Source organism: Cladophialophora immunda (assembly GCF_000835495.1).
Source record: "Cladophialophora immunda strain CBS 83496 unplaced genomic scaffold supercont1.2, whole genome shotgun sequence".
NCBI lineage: Eukaryota > Fungi > Ascomycota > Eurotiomycetes > Chaetothyriales > Herpotrichiellaceae > Cladophialophora > Cladophialophora immunda.
The window spans coordinates 4,120,306-4,143,997 of record NW_015622542.1 but is presented as its reverse complement, the minus strand read 5'-3'; the positions used below and the strand labels follow the sequence as shown (position 1 = coordinate 4,143,997).

General features: G+C 55.5%; 4 protein-coding genes across 6 annotated transcripts; 2 read left to right on the top strand and 2 right to left on the bottom strand.

Moving 5' to 3' along the window:
- The first annotated feature begins 7,515 nt into the window (after positions 1-7,515).
- PV07_03724 lies at positions 7,516-9,495 on the top strand. Of its 2 annotated transcripts, XM_016390470.1 has the most exons (3): positions 7,516-8,040; positions 8,100-8,667; positions 8,817-9,495. In XM_016390470.1, exons 1-2 carry the CDS (start codon positions 7,870-7,872, stop codon positions 8,316-8,318), a joined length of 390 nt encoding a protein of 129 aa, XP_016252372.1. In that variant the 5' UTR covers positions 7,516-7,869; the 3' UTR covers positions 8,319-8,667; positions 8,817-9,495. The 2 variants fall into 2 exon arrangements, with proteins under 2 accessions (XP_016252372.1, XP_016252371.1); XM_016390469.1 differs by having other exon boundaries at positions 8,100-9,495.
- Positions 9,496-9,899: 404 nt separating this feature from the next.
- Positions 9,900-11,369, top strand: PV07_03723. 2 transcript variants are annotated; one of them, XM_016390467.1, is made up of 4 exons: positions 9,900-10,302; positions 10,456-10,516; positions 10,699-11,129; positions 11,182-11,369. In XM_016390467.1, the coding sequence occupies exons 1-4, from the start codon at positions 10,214-10,216 to the stop codon at positions 11,351-11,353; spliced, it is 753 nt and encodes a 250-aa protein (XP_016252369.1). In that variant the 5' UTR covers positions 9,900-10,213; the 3' UTR covers positions 11,354-11,369. The 2 variants fall into 2 exon arrangements, with proteins under 2 accessions (XP_016252369.1, XP_016252370.1); XM_016390468.1 differs by lacking the exon at positions 11,182-11,369 and having other exon boundaries at positions 10,699-11,166.
- A 7,055-nt stretch (positions 11,370-18,424) lies between these two features.
- On the bottom strand, positions 18,425-19,558 carry PV07_03722 (uncharacterized protein; the record flags this gene model as incomplete). Its single annotated transcript, XM_016390466.1, has 1 exon — positions 18,425-19,558. One exon carries the CDS (start codon positions 19,556-19,558, stop codon positions 18,425-18,427), a length of 1,134 nt encoding a protein of 377 aa, XP_016252368.1.
- A 236-nt stretch (positions 19,559-19,794) lies between these two features.
- Positions 19,795-23,552, bottom strand: PV07_03721 (uncharacterized protein; the record flags this gene model as incomplete). Its single annotated transcript, XM_016390465.1, has 4 exons — positions 19,795-20,063; positions 20,123-22,922; positions 22,977-23,318; positions 23,379-23,552. 4 exons carry the CDS (start codon positions 23,550-23,552, stop codon positions 19,795-19,797), a joined length of 3,585 nt encoding a protein of 1,194 aa, XP_016252367.1.
- Positions 23,553-23,692: the final 140 nt, after the last annotated feature.

The window sequence follows — 23,692 nt, the reverse complement described above, 5'->3', positions numbered from 1 at the left end:
GCCGGTGGCAAAACCAACCATTTCATCAAAGTAATTGACCCTTTGCGGCAATCACTCAAACGCCTGGCGCATGTGTGCCAGGCAGACATGCTGCAATCAACAACTTTCTCTGCCGTCCAGTTCGTGACAACCGGCACATCCCATTGTTCAAATCTCTCGATCGTCGGAATCCGGGACACTGATCCCCATCGCATTGGCGTGTTTGGAATGCTGCAGGTCCTGTATCGGTTGCAAACCAGCCCATCCATGGCGTTCAGGGAGCCCAGAAGCTTTGCGTCTAGGAAGGATCGTCGAGAACATTCGAAGACTCCCTTTCGTTCTCCCCCGTCCATGCATCAGAGGGAAGCGAATGCGTTTCTCCGTCCAAGGAGCTGGGGAGCCAACCAAAGCGCGCACCAGTGGTGTCCGCCCGCCCTGCATGCAGACGGACATGTGCAATGGAGGGGGGGATCCTTGGAGGACGAGCAGGCAGGATGCCTGCAACGGCCGCACCCAAACTGTTGGAGTCCTTGGAGACAGCACCACCAGTACATTCCCGACGGGCTGACATAAGGCCGGAACGAGGATGGAAAGGACTTTTGCTGATCACTAATTTGCTTGCCCTTGGGCAGGGCTAAAGGGTTGGGATTTTCCTTGGAGAGCGATCAACCGCGCATTGCGTTTCGAAGGATCATTTCAGATATGACACGGGAGTTTGGGGCCCGAGTCAACCAGCGTGCGCGCCCCAGACCCGTTCTAGCCCTACGACGAGCTCCCCCCTTTTACCTTTCTCGATTGACACGGTTCCATTCACCCAGGATGACAACGGTGCCTTTCGAACGCCTAGGTCTTGGGGGGTTATTGCCTCTTTAACACAAGGGGGGGAGGGGTTCTGCTCACTGGTCATACCCGTTCTTTCAACCGAGCCCTTTTTGCGTGGAGGATTATGTCAGAGAGTCTCCCAATCAAAGGGAGTGTGTCCATTACGCCCGTAGGGCAGACTCTCAAGGGGCCAAAAGCGGTGATTGGCCCCTCGTCATGGCAATTGATCACTCACATTGATTGACAGAGAGGGATAGGTAATCCTGTCCCAAGTGGCAACCAGCTTGGATCAGAAGAGAAGGGGGGGCGAAGGGTATGTCGCAGATGCCTTTGTGGCAGATCTACAGTGCCGACACGAGACGTGAAAGGCGCAAGTGGTTGGGGTAGGGTGAGGAGTTTACACACACACCTCTTCAAGCTAGACAGATAGTTGAGGGAGGGGTGGAACACTCCTTCGAGACCAACATCCACCGCGTATAGAGCTGATCGGGCGATATTGGAGGGAAAATGGAGGACACGTAACTTTTCAGCCTCTGGGGGCGGCTTTGCCTGAGGATTTGCCTTGGCCACAGTGGTGATGAGTCGACAGAAACCAGGGAAGCCAAATGGCGATTATCGTAGGGGAACATGTACGCCAGTACGCAGTTGATGGACTGAGAGGTTTACTGCCCGTATTCCAAATGCCGGCGATTGTCGCCACCTCCGCCCCTCCGCCCACCGACGTCGCCGACCTAAAGCTCGGGGATGAACAGCAGGGAGGATACCGAGACCCGGGGGAGGAAGGGGGAGAGGTTGGTTTCAATTCGGTGTCTAGGAAAGCACGGCAAGGCAGGGCAAGGAAAGGGGGTCGCTGGGGACAATTGCTGAACAACAACTGCCGCCCATCTCGATTTCTTTTGCAGGACGAGAGAGCATCAAATTTCGGCGATCACCAGAAAAGCCGCCGGGCCCCCTTAATTATATTGCAAATAATTTTGGGGGGGAGTTTCCCTTAGGACCCAGGTACGTACCAGGGCCGTTTATCTGAGCCATGTTTCGTAGCGCGCATCCGGGGAAGAAAAACGCAAGCAAGCAAGCAAGGGGCGTGGAAAAAGACTGATCCCAGACAGGTCTTGTATCGGGGAAGGAAGGGGGACGGGGCTTCTGGAAGCAATTAACGACGATACAGAACAAACAACAACAACAACAACAACAACAACAAACATCAAATCTGTAACAAGGGCAGGGTTCCCGTCGGTAAACAGGGCCCGGGGGAGCAACGAGGACTAGGTTGAGGCGGCATCGACGACTACGCCTGCCCACTTCCGAGTCCTTCGCACGACATGCTCTGTGCAAGGTTCCTGGCCACAGTAGTAGGAGCTGTGTATGTAGCTAATCCGTTGCCCTACGGCCGTGGTGAAACACTCCTGGATTCCTTCAGCCTGGTTACAGACAGCGCGTAGTGCAGGAAACAACAAAAGAAGGGTAAACCTTGGGGCAGCTGTACTACTACGAGGTACTAACTCACGGCGACCACTGGATGTTTGCTACTCGTAGGCACTACGGACACTACGAGGGAACCTTAGCTGTTGAAACCCCCAAGACGTTGATTCGGGCGGAGGAAAAAAGCACCTATCGCAGGGAACGAAGCGAATTGTGCCAAAAACGCCATGGAAACGATCCCTACCACTACTACCGACCCGGCCTTCGCGACAGGGTGCGTACTTTAGTGCGAGACGCGGGAAACCAGAGCTGGGATTGGTGGATGGGCTACCCAAAACAGCCACAACGGCAAGCCCCAAACGGCCCTATCCAGGAAGTGCGTGAGAAGGGGAGGGGGGGGGAATAAAGGGCCTAAGGCCGTAACGAACGCGCAAGACGAGGAGAGGGAGGGCAGGGGCGGACCCGTGGACGAATGACACCAGGGCCCTGGGCAAATACACCAAGTGGTAAGCGAAGCAAGTCATATCCTGATGGGTCCAAATCATAGCAAAGGCCCTGCCTTGGTGGTGGATGTGGATCTGGAGGCTGCTAGGGCGGGGTGCCCAGGATCGAAGTCTCCAATGACTTCGGCACTTCTGCCGGGAAATCTTGTATTTGTCGACCTGCACCGGGACTAACTTGGGGGCCGGTAAAGATTGGTAGTGACAGCGATAGATGTGGGGCGGATGGGGCACGCTTATGAACGAGCCAATGACAATATCCACGCCTGCTACCAAAAAGGGTTTGGCGCAGTCTGTAGAAGGTCTGACGCTAGGGTGATCTCCTCGACCAGTCGAGGTACTAGCCAAAGAACGGTTGTTGTGTATTGGTACCGTACCAAGCTTCTTCGTTCTGCTTCTGGAAAGTCGCCAAAGCGCCTGCGGTGTTACAAGGACCTCCCCTCGAACTCTATACCTCGAGCGATGCGTTTCGGACACACTCAACGAGCAATTTTCGCCCTCGCGACTACACGATTAGGGATATACGAGGGACTGTGGCCGTGCAAATCGCTCGCTATAAAGGGTACCTCCAGGGTATGGTGTGGAAAGCTGGGCCACCGCTTTGCTCCATGATTGGTGGCTCAGCCCAACGGCTGTTGACCTGATCGCTGGGGGTGCCACCAAAGGATCGACACGACACCTACCTTGGAGGTCCTTTATTTTTGGTTTCCTTTGTCAGCCATTCGTGAAGGCGATGCAGGGTGGGCGATCGTTGCGTTGGCGCTGGCACTAGGTCAATTGCTAATCGCTGCGGGAGCCCCGTGGCGCTGGTCCGCTGGTTGACCGCTGGCTACAGCTGGCACGCTTCAGACGCTTGAGGCGTACTTAGACTCGCCCCCGAATACCGCAAAGGGTTTGGCGGCCTGGTCAGGACAGGGTCAAACGGTAATGATCCTTCGAGCTGTTTTCGGTACTGGGTCCTCCCCTTAAGGCTGACGGGATATTCATCTTCTGATTGGCGGAAAACCGCAATATTACCGACGGGGTCTCGTTGCTCAATCTGGAAGTCGGGAGGTGGGGGGTGGGTACAGGGCCATGTTCCTGCTTAATTAATTATGCGTTTCCTATGGCCAATGGCTTCCTGTCTCTGGAACATTGGTCTGACGCCGTTTCTCATACCTCCTGAGACCTGTAGCTTGATTGACTGCGCTGGACGTTGCATGGAAACAGCGTCAAGCTACGTTCAAGCACCCTTATTAATGTCGTGCATGAACGGCCGACAGAACAACCCCAGCGTGCCAGTTGTAATTTCGCAGTTTCGTTTCAAGACAGATGACCACATCTCGTTCGGGTGGACGCCGCTCTTAACCTGGTTGCCAACCCATTGCTGCTTTGAATCAAAGCATAGACATCTGAAATGCTGGAGTCATGTCCCAACCACTGGCCACCTGCCCATACCCATGGTGGATGACACAGCACCTTTTCGAGGGTCCACACCTCTGACCACCTCATTCTGAAGATTGAAGGCTCCGGTTTTTACCTTATTCCAGCCGCACAGCCATGTAACGTTGAGGAATCTGGAGAATGTCCTTTTGATAAGGCCATACCACCTTGTCCCCACATCTGAGCAGCTACAGAACGGTCCCGGTACCACCTCCCTGGAAACCAATGATCGTGGAGCTAGCGGCAGAGCGTGAATTTCTGAATCCGGCAGGTCGATATTTTAGGGCTGAGATGGATTCGTTGACCTATCTTATTGGCGCCCCATCACGGTCATCCGAGTGTCGCCATGGCCCAATAGAGCAGGAACGACTGGTCATGAAGGTGCGGTTCCGGCTGAGCAACTCGGTATTTGGTACCCTGGACGGTGGCTTATTGAACATACCCTGTGAACTGGTCACGTCTCTCCCAAGTCAGGACCACGACAACCAGAAGACCGCCGGCAATCTAATTCAAAGCTGGCGTTTTTCGTGCCCAGGGGGATATGATCCGGTGTACCGGGTACTAAAGTTGAACAGCCCCAGCTGGAAAGTCTCGAGGCCGAACATTAGAGTATTTGAAATAACCGCCTTTAGTAGCGGGGGCGCAGTCACCCATTCGCCGCAGCCACGCTCTAAATGGCAACCACGGCCATAGGTTGAATGCCGGGGAATATCGATCCAAAGAAAGGATGAAACTGTGGTGGCTGGGGAATGGCGACTGGCGGTCCAGAACTAGTCGGCACCTTTCGACATGGCTGGGGCCCGCGGGAAATTAGGAGGCCACTTACCTAATGATGCATGGATCTTCGTTCTCAGATATCAAAAACTATGCTGTGAGGTCATGCCACCGACACTCATGGTGACTCTCGGGTAGCCTGAAAATGGAGCTTTCGAGTCAAAGAGGAAGTCTGTAGAAGCAGAGGAGGTAGTGGCGAGGCGGGCCCGCCAGCCAATTGTTGGGAGTATCGCAAGTCGATGCCTTTAACATGAGGGGTGAATAGGACGCCCGAGTCTTGGATCTAGATGCTCCCTCCTGTAATGTGTCGAGGCTGACATAGGTGGACGTCTGGTGGCAACGGTTTTGCTGAATGATCAAATAATGGACAGAGACAAGCACCAGACAAGTGACACGACGACTCCTCGGGACTACGCCATTAATCATCAGGCCAGGCAACCCTGGGGAAAGCCTATTTGGCAACAATGTCTCGTCGACTGAGGCAATTATGTCATTGCCAATGTTTTCAGGCAGCTGCTACTGTACGAGTAGATTGTAGTTTCCGTAAACTGCGTGCACGAGAGAGGATTTGTGGACGGCCGTTGTAGCAATTCGAGAATTGTGCATTGGAGATCCGGGATCGCCCTCGGAGGCGGTTTGGAGCATCAATTTCATTTCGGAGCGTCGAATCCAATACCCCAAATGTCATCGTCACGCCGACACACAAGGGTGCGCCCGGGATTGCGGCTTTTCCCGGCAAATACTGGACACCGCGCACATCTGCGTTGCGTATTGCGGATTGCGAGGTGGCCGCTCGAAGCAGCAGGCGCCCTAGAAAGAACTGCTGTCTATCCGCACGTCGGGTAATTAGATGATGCTCGGAGTATTGTCAATTACAGTAGTAGAGTCCTCGTACCATAGGAATGCCAACCGCGGCTAGGGCTAGCAGCAATTGAGTCAGCAAGCCAGATAGCTCCTGCAAAGCTTCAGGTATGCTTCGCGGTATCCTGCGTGGTTCGGTATGGTATCTCGTTCATTGGGGGAATAATATGTCGTGGGGGCCATAGGGCCAGGCACATGTACAGTAACAGTACAGAAAAAGGCAGGAGGTAGCAAAACAGAGGCTGATTTCTGGAATAGACATGGGTATGGACCATGAGCCAGGGGCCCTTTTCCCCCTAGTTGTTGTCGTTCTGAAGCCGAAATGGACTGCCAGATTGGCAGGGCGGTTACAACCCCCGGTACGTATCAAGAGGGATATTGCTCAATTCGTCAACAATGCGGCCGCCAAGCTCGTTCTTTAGTATGTTCAGCGGGGCCCTCGTGGGCGTAGGCGACTGGGGGAGAGACTAAACAGGTAAGGGCTTCAAGGGCTTGGATTCGCTTCTCGTTGGATACGTACGGGAGGTAGGGGGGGGGCAGGTTGTTTTGGTAACCGACCGCGGCACAACCAGAGGGCAGGGCCCAGGCAGGGCAGGATGAAACGAGAAGAGGGAACGAGAGGCGAGGGAAATCACAGGGCGGAATATGAGCGGGAGGATTAGAGGAGGTTATGTCGAGAGTATCAGTGTGTGTTGGTGTGGTGGAGGGGTTGGTGAGAAGGGGTGGGAGATTGAGGACGAGGACCGTGAAGGGGAGCGCAGTTTGGCGGTCACGGGTGGAGGAGGAAGAGCAGGTTTTTGGTTCCGGGTGCCCCAAAGTGCTCGTGCGTCGAGAGAATGACCACGAAAGGCAGGTCACGAAGTACGGTGGGCAGGTGGACAGTGGATAGGTACCGAGTACGGGAGTCCGGGTCATCAGAGAGCATGCACCCGCATGCTCGTAAAATTGTGAGCTTGAGAGCTCTCGGGGGCAGGCTGTCGTACCCAGGGAGCTAGGCTGTGGTGCTGGGTGCTTGGGTTTCCTTAGGGCTCCGCGATGCCGGAGGGCCCTTTTGGTGATTACCTACCTACTCGGGGGCCCTTGGGCACTTGGAAGGGGGGGGAGAGAGACGGGGGCCCAGCTAAGTGCCCAGCGAACTCAATGCCCAGTACCCAGTGGCCAGTGGCCACCCAAACAAAGGCGGGCGGACAGTGTCGGGAGCAACGAAGTGGCCGCTCGCTGCCTGAGTGCAGACCGACTTTCGCTATTCAGAGCAGCAAGGGCCTAAGCTGTTTCGGGCTAGGTGGGTTGCAGGGGCGCAGCACCACGACGTTGCACTTCTGCTGTCTCTTCCCAAAATTCATCCTTCGATCACTATTTCCGTCTCCTCCCGCCTCCTCGTTCGTCCGCAGCCCTATCCACCTCGTCCACTTCTCGCTCTTCCTCTCCTCTTCCACCAGCGTGGGCCGCGCTATCCACACCCTGGTCAGGACCGCCGCAGCACCCCTGCCACTGCCCGGGGCGGTCAAACATCCCTGGCTCTCTGCTCGCTCCTCCATCTCCTCCCACCACGCCCCCCCTGTCGTCCCGCGTCGCCGCCTCGCAGGGCCAGGGCTTGGTGGGCTGGCCTGGAATTGTCATGGGTTGGACACCACCAGGTTGGCACCAGGAAAAGAGCAGGGCATTTGATCGCGCTCTAACCTGGACAGCAGCGCAGCAACATGTGGCTCCAACGCCTTCGCGAGTGGAGTTGAACGCACGCACCCCCCGGTTGAACTTTTGCGTCCTGAGCAGCCCTTGTGCCTCCGATCCCCTGCTGCCACCCACTATCCTCCATTCAGGCAAAGCGGTAATTTTTGTTATATATCAAGGGACCTGCGTTTTGGGGCGTCCCATGCAGCCCAGCGTCCTGGCCATACATATGATGGACTAGCTTCCCTCATCACAACGAAACTATTAAGACTGTGAACACACCCTCACCTTTCATCCAGATCTTCCTTCTCTCCTGCCCAATATCAATCTCAGCGAGACCTGATCTCAGTCACTTTTTGCTTCATCCAACATCTATCCGTCCTTCCTTGCCCAGACCCAATACACCCCATCTCCCACCATGCATCGGAATCAAAGCTACGGCTACACCTCCGCCATGATCGGTCAGTCCAGATATGCGTCCACCCACGCCAGCAGCTCTGCCTTCAGCGCATCTGCGAACCCGAATGAGGACTGGACCAAGATCTCGGACCTGGCTGAGAGACGACGCATCCAAAACCGGATTGCTCAGGTAAATAATCCTCGTTGCTGGTGGTCGTCATTGTGCCCGATCCTGACACGCGGAAACAGCGAAACTATCGTAAGAAGCTCAAGCGAAGACTCGAAGATCTAGAGCGCCGTGCTGGGTCGTCTTCTGCCTCGCCAGAACAACAGCATTCGGAACTAGCTACCACTCCCGCCAAAGAGACTTCCCAGAAACAAACTCAATCCATGGCCCGCCAGCCTTCGAGATCAAGTGTGTCACACGAGGTGCCCAGAGCATCGCCAGAGATTTTTACCTTTGGATGACCACTCCTCACTCTTTGACGCTCCGGCTGGACGCCGTCTTTCAATCCATTCTCAGCCGGCATTTACCTTTTCGTCATACCCGCCGACCACAGCATATCTCCACTATGAGCACCAACAACACCCCGCGTATGACAACACGACCAGCCACTACTCGAGCTACCGATATCCCGTAGAGGTGACATCGTCGAGTCTGCCGCCGACGTTACCTGCCATGGTGTCCTCAGCATACGGAAAGCAGGACCACCTGTTTGGAGATGACGACATGTTAAGTCCATTCAGCATGAACTATGCCTCGCTGGCCGGTCTGCAAATGCCCTCGGACTAAGCATATTCAGGGGCCAATTCTCATGTAAATCCCACCGCTTTCCTCTCCCATTCATATTCCAGCCCACCCCGATTGAGTAGCAAAAAGAAACCCTCTCTCTGGCGGCTCAGTGCCCAACACCGGCTTCCAAGTTACCAAATTGCCCCGCTCAAATGCTGACTTCCTCTGGCTAGACACCACCGTTGACTGATCCATACTCGATGGATTCGGCCCACAACTCACCCAACTACTTTGATGTCCCGCTCACGCCCGTGTCGAGGACGGCGAGCCCCAACATTCACTTGTTCGACATCAGCTGCAATTGAGGGCCTTTCGCTTTTCTGGTTTGGTTTGGCAAGCAACTTCCGCTCATTGCCGTCATTACGGGCACCCTAACAACGGCGCCAAATAATTGGCACGACGGCTTCTACGACGGGCTGCTATTTGCTTTTGCTTTCGAAAAGGCGTACGGGTCATGGGAGGAGAGCGACCATTTGCATTTTGCTACGGATTGTGTTATGATTCACCTGGCTCAACGCCCAATTTACCGAAAAATGGTTTTTAGACTCGTACGGAAGCCCTTCGATGGGCAGGAAAGGATGGGGAGGCGGTTTGGGGGATGGGGAGGGCAAGGGAGGATGTGACACCATGGAAGCTGTCCAAAGCCAGCTCTTGGGAACCGGGGGGAGGGGTGTTCTGGATACCACATTGTAGTCCTCCACGGCAGAGGTACAAGGGCAAACAGCGGTGGACTGGTGTGTGTGTTGGAGCAGCATCAGTCCCCGATACCGACAGGGGCTCAGCAGCCCGCTCGGGAATTCCAATGAGATTTAGTTGTGAAATGTATCGGTGACCATCACACACATGTCGGCCTCTGGTTTGATTGATTGATTTTGCTGTTCGCGTGAATGTGACTCTGTGACTTTCTGGGCGGTTGGATCGAGACGCTGGACGCTGGAGACCCCGAGATGCCACGCGGGAATACGGAGCCAGGCAAAGGCAACGGGCCTTGCATTCAGCCCTAGCAGCTGAAATATCGCGACTGAATCGGGCAGCCTGTTAGGTTACAGCTATGGACAGCCGAACGCGAGAAGGAAGCCACAGGAAGCAGCAGGAACGGCGACCAGAAGCTGCGAGTCTGGGACAAGACGAAACTACCAGCCGCATCGCTGTGCGCCATTTCTCCATGAGGTTTAGCGACATCCGCCTGGACCCCCTCGGGCATTGAAGCACGAAGCAAACAAAGACAGCGTCGGGGCTTGAGGACGAGCAGGAGAAAGCAAAGCACCGCAGTCGCCGAACCAGAACCCCTTCAGCACAACCGCCTTCCAGAGCTGGCTCGGCACAATCTAGGTTGGTGTATCATCATCCGTGCGTCGTTGCGTCTTCTCGCGCCCCTCAAACAGGGAGTTTGATTGCCCTACCAACTACGAGTACGGTCGAATCCTAATGCCCCTCCTCTGCCGTGGGAAGCAGCATCCTCCCAGCCCCTGAGACGGCAGAAAAGAAAAACCACGCGCGCCGTTGAGAAAGGTCTAGAATTGAGATTGTGGCCAGGGGAGCAAAGGACCCTGGGAATCCTTCGCATCCCATGTGTTGGATTGCCATCTGCCATCTGGACAGCAAATCGCCCTCCATGGAACCGCTAAGCCCGCGTCGAGTGCTTTGGGGGTGCAATATGTAAGCAGATGTTATTTTCGACCACCAGCGAGCAGTGCCACTTTTCCCCCTTGGTAATATCATTTTGCCCTGTGGCGTGGCGCCATCCCATGCACCGATTAGGAAACGGCGACCTGCTAATTCTATGGCCGTTTGGGGCGCTTCGCGGCTTAGGGGCTGGCGTCTCAATCAATGGACCTCTAGCGACGATAGGGTTCGCGGCGGTAAATCACAGGTAAGTGTGTACCCATGGTCCGTTCGCCTTCTTCGTCCTGGGGCGGTGGTGACAGATCGCCGCGGCCCTTTCTGCTTGGTGTCGTCCATGGCCTACGAGGACGTGTGTTGAGGTGGCCGGCAGGGGAGGCGTCGGGAATATGTCCGCAAAACTCATTTGGGTAATAATAATTCTTCTGACAGTCCTATTTGGATAGCCGTGGCACGGCCGCCTGTTTCCATGGCACTCTCGATATCACTACCCTGGGCGGGGCGGGCTTTGCCTCTCAGCGGACGGCTGGCGACCATCTACACTGGGACCTGAGTTCCTTTGCGGGCGTCGAGGTCTCGATCGATCCATCCCAGTCCGACGACAAGGTCTACACGCTGATCCTTAAGGACGAGATACTTCCTCCCAACGCGTCCAACGGCCGTGAACAGGCCACGACATCGTGGGAGTATGATTTCTCAACATCCAACTGCCGCCCCAAGATCGACAGCCCTATTCCGTCGTCGTGCCAGTCTGTCTTCATCCCATGGGACCACTTTAAACCCACATACCGTGGCAAACTGGCCAGCACACCTCAGGGCCTGGACTTGAGCAACATCAGGAGGGTCAGCATCATGATTAGGAGGTTTGATGGTTGGTCCGCTTGAATTATTCGTAAGAGCTGACAGATTGCCCAGCTTCTTTGGATCGCAGCACGGGGATTTCCACTTGCACGTCCTGTCCATCGTCGCGGCCTCGACCGCTAAACCCGCAAAGATGCCGCCAACGGTGGCGAGCAACGGCCAGCAAGATGCCCAGGTCGCCACCGAAGCTGCTGTATCAGGAAACGGGACAAGAGATGGATGCTAATGTCCCTGTGGAGGCCATTCTGGGGGGGGGGGGGGGGGCAAACGAGATGGAGAGAGAGGGAGGGAGGGAGAGAGAGAGAGACAGGCAACTCGTGCTCGTCTCGCCCCAAAGGTCGTGGAACGTTTGCCCAGGGGGATCAGAGTTGGCCATCGGTCGATTTCCCACAGAGCAAGCAACATGCACACCTACCTGGTCAGAGACAACAGTATCGCCATGATCGCCCACCCCACCGGGTGACCACCACCACCACCACCAGCAGTACCAACTCCTGCGACCCTTGCAGCAACCGCGGGATTGTCATTCTGTCTTGTCATGGCCCAAGCGGTGTTGTCAGTTTCCACCTGCCAATGGGGAAGTGCTGAAGCTGTTTCCCCTCGTCGTTGTCAAGTGCGGCTCCGTGGCTGAGTAAGGTCATCATCTCCACTGCTTTGCAAGCTGCGAAGCAAAAGGACATAACCGCATTGAGATTGTCGGGAGTATGGGCAAGAGCCTCGTGTGTGCCATTGCAGCAACTCCAAATGGCTTTGAAATATCGCCGAAGCAGGCAAAGACAAAAGGGCACTATCCGGCTTGACGTTACATGCGCCCTTCAACGTTGGTGCCATAGCCACGGACACCTCGCTCGTCGTTACCGAGACGGGTAATTCTCACTCCCAGTTCATAGGCCGCCATAGCCCGCCTGGCGCTGGCCCTACCGTATACGCGGTAGATGCGCACGACTGACATTCTGCGGACTTTGCGCAAAAAGCGCGACGCTTGCACGCGTAACGTTTGGTTCTGGTGGACATGACGCACTAGGCGGCTACACGATGCAGTGTCGCAACATCCACAAGGGGCAGTCTGCTAGCACTTGGTAGCCAAAGGTTCGTTTCCCTATCTCCGCGCAGTGGCCGTGGACCAGGAGATTACTAGTTGCGGGTTCGCAGCGTGAGAAAGCATATGCAGGGACGCATGTAAATGCCTCATAAGGCTCTCGGCAGGATCGATACGGTGTGGTCAACTAGCCATGGCCTGCACGAGGCTTCGTCCTCGACCAGTGATGGCTGGAGAAGACGACGAATCCACTCGAGAAAGCCGGTGAAGCCAACTTGATCACACACGTTCGCCAAACCCGCCCTGACTAAACCTGTGCAGCAAGCATAATCACGAGGCTTTGGGCATGAGACAAATCGAAGTCGTTGGATAGACATTTCGGGGGGTCGGAGTCGCAGAGGTGAGCAAGGCTAGGCTATATTCCGGGGAGCGTCTGCTCGTAACTATGCTTAGGCGACAATCAAGCACCAGAAATACTCGAAAAAAGGCACCGCCTGTACCACGCTTGCAGGCCAGTATCATTACCAGACGATACAGTACCAGGTCGACAGGGGTTCCAGCCACACATCTGGTCGAATTTACGGTAACGCTTGTTTGTGCGAAGATTGGGGGCCGTTTCTGGATGACGGATACTGAGGAACCTCGGCACCCACGCTGCCCTGCTGTCACCTGTTGCCAGGCTGCCAGCGAAGAGGATGAAAGAGCTTCCGTTCGGGGTATTCATTAAGTCCATGAGACGGACACGGTGCATTTGATGCTGCCGAAGACCAAGCCCCCGAGGCTCCTGACCTGCTGTCCCGACGACACCGAAGAGATGCGTCAACCACTTTGCGAAGAGCATAACTGGGGATTTGCATAATCTCCATAGCCAACTTGCTGCCGAGACCTGATGATGCGTTGCGCACATTTTCCAAGAAACGCCCCCGGTCAACCCATATGCTGCCCTGATTGTTCATCAGGGACAAGAAAGAACGCACGTACACTCGGCAACGCAACGCAACACGCGCCCTTTACGCCCTTCTCGTGTTGGAATTTGGAAACGAACCGTCCCGTGTGTGGAGATGGGGACCAACGTCATAGAAACGGGAGGCCGCATACCACTCGCACTCGTACTCGCCCTCGCAACGCACTGACTCGACTGCGCCGCCACGCCTCCCCAGACCACTAAACTCTGCAGGGCAAATATTGCTACCCTTGGGATGCTTGGAAAGAGACCATCAATACGGGAGCCTAGAATTGCCCGTTACCCATCCATTGCCCACAGCGTCACGGACGAAGGAAAAACGAGGGTTTGGGCAAAGTGGCCTAGGTTGCATTCTCGCTCAAGCAGCATTTGTCACCAAGCGTAGAGGCTACTGAGGCTACTTTAGGCCCTGCAGCCCCTCTCTGGGAGCTCTCATGACGCCCAGGCCCCAGGCGAAACGGCGGCTGCGGCGCGAACAAAGAGCCACCAAGAGCCACCGTGAGCCCACCCACCGTCCAAGGCCCCGAGAGCCCAAGACCCGCCATCCATCTTCCCTTTTCGAGCAGCATCGGGAAAGTCACGTGCAGGGGCAGCTGAAGGGGTGAGGTGGCGCTGGTAATCAAAGGCCCCAAGGGCAAAGCTGAATCTCGGAGAGGCGCCTGAGGACATGGATGGGCTCATCCACTGACACCTCGTCAGCCCACTTCCTCTTCTGAACGACCGTCTTGCGGGTTTCCTGGAGGGCCCCACGCGTGATCAGTGTCTTTTGGGATTCGCTTCAACCCACTGCAAATCTCCTCTTTTGGAATGCGCCCTAGGTACGGAGGAAATGGGAAAAACTGTCACTGGTGTGGAAGCGTGGTGGGATCCCCGAGAGACGAACATTCAGGCACAACTCGACTCCAAGCTCCCCCTTTTCTCCCGCTATAGACCTAGAACGGACATGTGCTCGAGAAGCCAACAAGAACGAGGAAGTTCTGGTACCGGTACCCAAGCACACCAAAAAGCAAAGCCGGACACGAACAACTTGGTCTGGATATCCAATCAAGAAGGTGGAACCATCCAGTGCTAGGCCATCAGGGAGCAAGAAGTGACCACGGGCGTTTAATGGCGTATGCACTTGTGTCGCAATCACCCTCCCCCAGGCGAAAACTCTCCACCAGCCCATCCAGCCCATCCAGCCCATCCACCGAGACACGACTCCATCTTCCTTCGACACCAGCCGCCAATGAAGCACTGACTTGGCCGGGTGTGCTGCTGGCCATCCCAACCAGCTTGGCCGGGCTGCTCAAGCATCTGACGTGTGCACTGTGAATGGACGTCTGCTCACACAGTGTCGGCCAAACATATAGGCAAAGTCTCCCCAACAGGTACCAGATACGTTTGAGTCAGCAGAAACTCTGAGATTACCTCGTCTTCTTTAAACTCTAGAAAACAATTCTACAATATCCTTTTCTCGACAAGAATGCCATGCACCACAATTGCCTCGAAAGGGATCTGCTCAATTCTTCTTCCTTTTTTTTTTGCAAGTGCCGAACCTTGAAACGAGGGATCCTCCCTTCCCCCCCTTGCGCACGGACGCTCCTCCTCCCGGAATCCACGGCTTTACCGGTGCTGGGCACGCAGAGCAAATAAAACCGCATGGGAATCCCCGAGCAAGGAGAATGGCTGAGGCGTGCCGCCTGATCCCTAGGCCAACCAATCAATGGCCGTCCACCAAGACCTTGGCCCAGTTCACGGTACGTCTACACGTCATTCAGAAGGGGAAAAGAGGGAAAAAGGGAATGTTGGCTCCTCGTAAGTCGATCGTATTGTGCACAAGCGTGGGCAGGAGATTCTCCAGGTTCGCAACTCGCGCCTTGACCGGCACGAAACTGTCACAAGAGGCGATTCCGAAGCCCCGAGCCCGAAGAGACCGACGAGACCCCCATCTGCATCTGCATCTGCATCTGGGGGCTGCCTGGACTGGGTGACTGGGTCTCGCACAATTGGACTGCTGCTTCCGTCGTAAAGCAGCAATGGACCAGCATGAAAAAGAGGTCAAGCTGCGATGCATACCCCCCAGGATGCCCCGGCTCCTCAAGGTTAGGGGAAGCCAGAGCCTAGAGCCTAGTGCCTAGAGCCTAAGGCTGGTGAGGCCAAGGGCTAGGGAGGCCCCTTCACAACTCTGTGGTGATTTTGGGGATCAATGAATGCCTCGGACCATCAGTACTGTGCGTATTCCACTACTACCCCTTCCAGGCTCCCGCGGTCTTCCATGCCCTAAATCAACTTGTCCTGCATAAATGGCTCGTCGAGAGGTGTTGGTCCGGTGGCTTCGGCTCGAGCATTGTGCATCCATCCCGAATCACACATGGCACAGGACACTGCTTGGAAATAGAAAAACAACGAAAGAGTCACTTGCACAGCAGAACCCAGAGTCATTGGCTGTCCATGGCCTCGACGCGTTCTTTGCACTCGTACCGAAGCCTTGGTGTGCCCTCTAGCCCCTGCCCGTTCCGGCTGTCAGTGGACGGCCAAGGCCAACCCTTTTGTGTGAGCCGTGGGCATCTTCTCTTCTTCCCAGCCCCAGCATCCGAAGCCCTTGGTCGTCGCAGTTTCCCCGCGGCGGGCGAACCAGATCGCGGTGTGTGGTCGTGCAGATCCCCTCGTTGCTTTTCTCTAGAAGCAGCTGAAAAAAAAAAGGCCAACATCGTTTATGCACCAGCTGTGGCCCAATAGTCCGAAGTCTATGCCCAAACCAGCATGTTCAAGCCATGGAAGTGCCACGGCATCGCCTGATCCGACATGGATTCCCCCGCCAGAAGCCTTTCAGCTCCTCGCGCGGCTGTGACGTCGCCAACAAGGTGGAAGCATTAGTCACAAGGCGGAATTACTGCTTGCATTACATGGCAGCACCTGTGTCGCTGGATGGACTCCGTTGCGACCGCGAGTAACCTGCAAAAGGCATTACGCCCGACTTGAGAGTAAATTACTGGCATGCCCGGCGACTTTGCGATCGAGGCATGCAACTAATCCGTTTTAGAAGAGCTTCTGAATGGTTCTACGGACCTTGACCCCAACTCGAAATCTCAAAGGTAAGGCGAGCTAGAAGACAAAGAGCAAAAGGGGCATGTGGAGGGCATGCATCTTGGATTGAGTCGTCAGCGAGCATCCAGGGCAGGACGGGACAGCTGTGACTGAGCAGCACGTCCGGATGATCTGCTTTGGGATTTCCGACGTTTACTGATCCTTCCGCTTGCAGGCCATGCGAACCTTGGGGGCTGCTGTAGAGCGAGTTGGTATCGAAACATAAGCCGCGATCGTGTTGGCGCTGAACAACCACTTGCCCAATCCTCCCAGCGGTTCCGAGATCGAATCCCAAAGCAGCATTTCGACCCATGGGCCGAAATCTGGCTGTGGTGCCCCTGCAAGTGAGCCGGCTGGCGTTACATCCTGAAATCATTCAGTCACCTGTTTCGCGTGACTGTTGCTAAACATCTTGCCTTGCATTGTCACAGTATCCGTATGGGACACGACACGACTTTTCCTCCGTCAATGCTCCAGGGGTCGAAGTCGGCGTCATCTACGGAAAAGCATGTCATCGAACCAAGGGAAGTATCTTGCGGCCCTAAAGGTCGATCCTTGCGTCTACTTCCCCAACCGGTGTCTTGACTACCCAGGAGGTCTGTTCCCTGCGATGTCGAGGACTTAGTCGCATTCTGTGCGCTCAAGAACCTGAGCATGTTTGCTGATGATCTCATTCAGTCGACAGACACGGACCCTGCGCTTACTCCTCGGGGATACGCAGTCGATACGCAATCGCCTGTCAGCGCTGCAGTCCCTGCTGTTTTCGAGCCAAAGGAGACATTTTGGGAAGGTGGACAGGTTCAACCTTTGCATGAACCCAACACGGCGCTGACGGGGCCTGACCGAGAGCAACTTGCTGGGAGGTTGGAAGGTCGATGTCAGAACGCCGAGGAGCCGCATACGGGCCCCAGCAGACCGAGTCACTAGCTAACGTCCCGCGCATCTCCTATGCTGATGGTCTCCCTTTTGCCCAGGTATCGGCCAGGACAATGGAACCCAAGGGCTAAGGGCTGACGGCAAGATGGAGGACCACGTCAAGAGTGTGGCTTTTTCTCTGACCACGATCGACAGAGACGCAGTCCAGTCCTTGGTCTGTTGCGAATAGAGTTGGGTTTCTGGTGGAGAGAAGACTTCGCCCAAAGGCCAAGTGAAGGTGATGAGGTAGGTGAGCAGGTGAGTCGCAATGGAGCCCCGGTCCTGGATGAACAGGATCGATTCTACCGCGAGTTGTCGGTCCTGTGAGTCCAGGGGTTGTGTTGGCTCGCTTGCAATTCCTACCACTTTGCTCTCTGTACCTGTCCTTTGCTGTGATTCATTTGGTCTACCGACCAAGACCACGCAACGGCCAGAGATTGTATGGTTATGGTTGCTTTGAGAACCCCGACCCCTTGAACCACGTATCAATCCTCTAAGTCTGCTGTTGTCCCGCATAGCACCTCCCGGTCAACGCATGAAGCCAATCCGCAAACAGGTCTGAGATGTCGAATGCAGGATACATCCTTTCTTTCTTCCCGTTCTCTCCTGAAGCGTGAAGAGCCACTCCTCCTAAACCAGCGAGCGTGAAAGTTGCGGGAGAGATAATGGGGAGCGGAAACGAAAGGCCATTCTGTTCGACAATACACACACCACCCTAAGGGGGCAAGTTGTGGCAGGTGCAGGTATTATAGAACGAGACGGGTGAGAGGCGAGAGACCCTTGAAATAAGGACCTCGATTTTACCATCTCTCATATATACAAAGCGAGAGACTGCGAGGGAGCGCCTCACCGAGGGAGGTGGAGATATACAGAGGTGCATGAACATAGGCCGAGGATCGATTAATATATGATATACAGTATAGGATATCGTATAGGATATGAGATATGGGATATGGGATATCAGTGCCTTTTCAAATATCCGTACATCCACCTACTTTTGACTTCCTTCGTGGACTAGAATATACTGTGTCCTGCCTCTCTCTTTTTTTTCTTCTCTCTCTCTCTCCCCCTCTCTCCATCCACCGTATCTCATCCCCATTTACATATAAGCTGTTCTTACGTATAAGTCTCTACCGTAGGCACACTACGTGGCCGTAGAGACGGAGGTCTCGTCGTTCTCCCGGGTTCAGCATCTTCCAATAGTCCCTGATTGACTCCGTATCCGCAGCTCTGTCCCGACCTGAACATCTTCCAGCCTGCTCCTCTCTTTGGCGTCCGCCCTCCCCCCTTTCCTGATAAACCTTGATCCTTCACTCATCCCCCCGACACGCACCCTCGTGCACGACCCTGTGGCCCGGCACGACAGGGGCCGCCGCAGCCGCCGACCCCGACCCCGACCCCGACCCCGACTCCCGGAACGGGACCTGCAGCGCCACGCTCTCCCCGTCGCCCGGGTAGAAGGTCAAGTGGCCGCGGGCGCGCGGGTCCGTGTCCGCGGCGACGAGGAGCTGGTTGGGCGAGCCTGGCGTGATGGTGATGGTGTCCCATCTGGGGTCGTCCGGGCGGGGTTGCGGATGTGGTTCGTGGAGTGGGAGTTGATGTCGGTGCTGTTGAAGTCGAGCTTGACCAGGATGGGAGGAGGGGGATGAGGAGGATGAGGCTGGATTCACTGCGTAGTTGATATCATCGCCCTCGCCATACCCATAGCCATCGCCATCGTCGTCATAGCCATGGGAGAGCATGGTGGCAGACTCGCCGTCACGACGCGGGACGTACACCTGCGCCAGCCCGCTCAGCAGCACGAAGAACATGGCGTGCGGGGGCCGGTGCCACCCCTCGGCGCTGCGCGGCGGGAGCACCACGTACGTGGCATTGTCGACGGCGCCGAGCGCCAGCGCGCGCCCGACCGTGGGGTAGACGGTGAAGGGGGCCGCCAGGGCCCAGCACTGTGCGCGGGCCAGGTACGGCGGGTCCCGGTGGTTCGTGAGGGCGGTGATGTACAGCGTCGTCGCATCCGACTCAGATATTGACGCTGACGATGACCCTGACGGTGACGATGATGATAACCCTGACGAGGTGGGTGATGCGCGAGAGCTCGGTGCAGAGGCACAGTCGGGGTCGGGATTGGAGGCGGAGGCGGAGATGGGTGTTGTTGCGGACCAAAAGAGCGAAAGGGTCGAGAGGACGGAGAGGAGAAGTGCTGAGAGGGGATTCATCTGTACGTCTGTATAGATGTATGTTGCCCCTTTCTGCACCGCCGGGAGAATGAATCCAGAGACGCCACGGGTAGCTTTGCAGAGATCCGAGATAGCCAGGCAGAGTTTGAGCCGAAGAAGAGTGTCAGGCAAGAAACGAGGACGCGGGCATGCACAAGGCTGAATATCTAGGGCCCCTTGGTGAGGAGTGTCGGTATAGAGAAGAGAGTCTGGACTTGACTGGGACATGCGGACGGTGTCTGGCGAAGAGAACAGAGCAGCTAGGTACACGTTGAAGCTGGGATTGAGTTTGAATACCAAGTATCGGCGACCAGTCGATTGTCGGTTGTCCTCTCAATCACCGTCCATCAAGCCAGCCTACGACACAGTCCAAGAGATTGTCATCTGGACACATATTGCTCTATCATTCAATCTCCTATCTTCACAGGCAGCACATCACCAGGTCGAGCCACTGCTTGCCTTCTTTACAACACCGAATACCTCCCTCCTGTTCTCTCGGCCGCATCAGCCGCGCTCATGGTGCCCTCCTTCAACAGCCGCATCAACTCTCTCATGGCGTCGTGCACCACTACCTCGGTGTCACCCTCCACAAGGATGTATAACTTGGGATTCTCGCCCGGCCCAGGCTCTTTGCCCGTAGGATAGAAGGATCCTTTGGTAGTAATAGACGTGCCAGTCGCTTCAAGGATCTTAGCCACGTTCGTCCGGTTCGTGACCGCCCACCGTGCTTTTTCTGTAGAATGACGGTTAGCACAATCTGCTCAGATGACACGAGGGGATGGGAACACTTACGAGGAAAGTCATTGATCTCCAGCGTTGCATGGAATGCACCAGCATCAGGACCCTTGTTGTCAATGGGCACACCAGACCGCATGACGCCTGCTTTGGAGAGTTTCTCATTGATCGCACCCACAGCTGCCGCGACCTTGTCCATTTGGTTCTGCGCCCCGCCAGATTTGGATCCGGCAGGTTCACGCTCGGTCCTGTGGACGGTGATCTTGCCGTCCAGGTCGATCCCCTTGGGCACGCCGACTAGACTGGCACCTCCTTCGAACGGCTTGACGCTTGAGGCGGCTTTGGCGAACAGATCATCCCCAACCTTGACGTCTTTGCCGTCTTCTTTCTCCTCCTGCTCCTCACCTTCTTCGCCGGTCTTGAACGTCTTGCGTTCTCGCGCCTTGGCGGCGTCACGCTCTTGATCGAGGCGTTCAAGCCCTTTGCCACCGAATCCGGAGGCTCCGGCTTTCTCTTTGCCAGCTTTGACCTTCTCCATAAAGAAGTCGACAAGTTTTTGGACATCCTCCGGAATCGGCTGCCCACTTTGCTTCAAAGCCTTGGCAATATCAACAGCATACCTGTCTTGCTCGGGAGTGATGAAGGTCACCGCTGTCCCTGTGTTGCCGGCTCTGCCCGTGCGTCCAGCACGATGTACGTAGTCTTCCAGATGATTAGGCGCGTCGTAGTTGACCACCAGTTTCAACTGTTTCACGTCAAGACCCCGGGCAGCAACAGAGGTCGCAATGAGGATGGGCACGACACCCGCCTTGAAATCATCGATTGTCGAATCCCGATCGATTTGATCTTTCCCGCCATGTATCGACATGCAGGGGTAACCTTTTTTCATCAAATCTCGGAGGAGACCATCAGCTGCCTCTTGTCGATCAACGAAAATGAGTACCCGATCGTCTTCGTTCTTCTCGTCTTCGTATAGCTTGCCCAGAAGCTCAAGCAACCGGATAAACTTGGTGCTCTCTTCGCGAACTTCGACAATTTGAGTAATCTCCGGCGCCACAACACTGCGGCCACCAACAACAATCTCGACAGGCTTGGTCAGGGTTTTCCTTGCCAGCGCTTCCATCTGGCGCGGGAAAGTCGCGGAGAAGAGAACGGTCTGGCGGTCCGGTCGGATGTTGGAGAGAATTTTCATCACTTGGGGCTCGAATCCCATGTCGAACATCCGATCGGCTTCATCAAGGACCACATATGTGACACGTTTCAGATTCGTCACTCGCCCACTGTTGGCTGCAAGAAGATCAATCATTCTGCCAGGAGTGCAGACAACGATTTCCGCTCCACGCTTCAAGTCGGCGATTTGGTCCTTGATCGGTGCTCCCCCGTAGGCGCAGACTGCTCTCAGACCAAGAGCCTTGAGGAAAGGCTTGCACTCTTTGTGGATCTGTGTAGCAAGCTCTCTGGTAGGACTTAGGATTAGGCCGATCGGTCCATCCAGAGGCTCCAAAGGAGGCTGATCCTTGATATGTCGGAACATGGGGAGGAGAAAAGCAATGGTCTTCCCTGACCCTGTTTTCGCCACGCCGATAACATCGCGGCCGGACATGATAGCTGGGATGGCTTGAGCTTGAATGCTGGTCGGTGCTTCGTAGCCGAGTTTCTGAATGACCTCTAGAACTTGGACTCCCAGCCCACATTGCGCCCACTTTTGGACCGGCTTCGGAACATCCACCCCTCGGACTTTGATGTTGTCCAGTTCCATTCGCAAATTTGCTACGTCCTCTTCCGTCCAATCAGCCATCTCCACGGGCTCCGAGTAGAAGTTGCGCCTGAACGGCTGGTACTGTATTTTGGCATGGTTGACAGTCGGGATGTCCTTCTTCTTCTTCTTCGCAGTGGCACTCGCCAGTGACAAGATATTGTCAGGATGTTCGTCGTCGACCGCTGTCATGTCAACTTCGTCATCTCCAAAAAGAGCCTCGGGTTCTTGTTGGCGTGACTTGGATGTTGTCTTCTGATTGAAGAACCGGGCAGTTGAGACAGGCTGCAAATCTTGCATGAACGCATCCAAGGGATCAACTTCTTCCTCTTCTTCGTTTGTCATAGTGGTGGGCAGTGGAGCAGATACGTCGGCCATGGCGGTGTCTTCTCCTCGCTCTGCTTGACTCCGTTGCTCTGCAGCAGCTCGTGCGGCGGCCATGGCTTGCGCTTCTTCCTCTCCATCTTCTTCCTGCATATCGACATCATTATCGCCATCGTCGGCTCCATCCGGCTGAGCATCATCAACACTTGTGTCTTGTTCCAAGACCATGTTGGGAAGCTTCTCCAGTTTCTTCTTGGTGTCCTCATCGTCGGCAAAATCCAGACCTTTCTTGGCCACTTCGTTGTCCAGGGTCGTTCTGCTACCCAGTCCGAATTTTCCGACAGTGCCTGTCGCTTTTAGCGCGTTTGAAGAAGGGAAGCCATTTGCCGCTGGTTTCGGAGAAGGCTGCGAGGCCTTGACATGGCCATTAGTCAACGTCGGGGGAGCGACATCGCCCCCGAGGATCTTGGTGGCGGCCGACGCATGCTGGGCCTTCTTCACGATGGCTTTAGGATCGAATTTGCCAGCGTACGGCGTCGAAACTGGTGATGGCGAACTGGGGGCTGCAGGGGACTGCGGAGAACTCACTGCGGGCAACATGCCTGCTTTTCTGTCAATCTCCTGCAATATACTCCGTGCTCCTCCGGCCGCCTCGAGCTCTTTTTGTTTTCTGGCTTGTTCTTCAGCTTGTTTCTTTTTCCACTGTTCTAGTTTTGCGAGACGTGCCGCTTTCTGGTCTTCCGCCGTCTGTGGATTGGGAGTGGATGGCTTCGACGCCTGTCGAACGCTGATAAGCTCTATGAGATTCCTAAGGTTCGGGGCAGTACTCACATCTTTTGAAACATTGCCCGATTCTCGCCTCGACCCACGATCCCAGCTATCGTCACGCTTCCGTTTTCTAGATTCAGTAGACTCCTCTCTCAGGCGGCGATCCTTGTCGCGGGAGTCGTCACGCCTCGAGCGACCATCTCGGTCTCGGCTCCGGCGACGATCGTCCCTATCTCGTGAGCGTCGTCGTTCACGCTCTCGTGACCTTTCCCTGTCTCTGTCTCTTTTAGAATAGTAGTAGTCGTCGTCCTTTCGGCCATCATAGCGTCGGTCTAAGGAACGGTCTCGGCGACGGTAGGCATCACGATCTCGCTCACGATCTCTGTCGCGATCACGGTGGCGTCGCTGTTTCCAGAAATGGTAAGATTGGGTTGTTAGGGAGTAGGACGGGGAGCGGTGACATACATCAGGACTCCGAGATCTGGAGTGTCTCCTCCGATGGCCTCGATCGCGGTCGCGGTCACGATCATCATCTCTTCGACTTCTCTCGTGGCGATCCTCATCTCTTCGGCTGCGTTTTGACGAGGAATAAGAACTGCCTGCAGGTGATGGTGAGCGAGTGTCCCCGTGCCTAGCCATCCTGTGGCTGCAGATAAGTGAGCTTTACTGCTTGAACTGCAAATCAGGAACCAGGCTCGAGATGGACTATCGGAGAGTGGCAAAAGAGTGAACTCTGGGCTAGCGAGAGTATGGGGCTGGATGACACCAGTGTTCTATAT

Excerpts from the sequence above, each read along its gene's own strand:
- PV07_03724 (XM_016390470.1), top strand. The coding sequence starts at position 7,870 with ATGCATCGGAATCAAAGCTACGGCTACACCTCCGCCATGATCGGTCAG. Across the intron at positions 8,041-8,099 it reads TCCAAAACCGGATTGCTCAG|CGAAACTATCGTAAGAAGCT; the intron begins GTAAATAATCCT and ends ACGCGGAAACAG.
- PV07_03723 (XM_016390467.1), top strand. The coding sequence starts at position 10,214 with ATGTGTTGGATTGCCATCTGCCATCTGGACAGCAAATCGCCCTCCATG. Across the intron at positions 10,303-10,455 it reads GTGCTTTGGGGGTGCAATAT|GGGCTGGCGTCTCAATCAAT; the intron begins GTAAGCAGATGT and ends TTCGCGGCTTAG. Across the intron at positions 11,130-11,181 it reads GTCAGCATCATGATTAGGAG|CTTCTTTGGATCGCAGCACG; the intron begins GTTTGATGGTTG and ends CAGATTGCCCAG.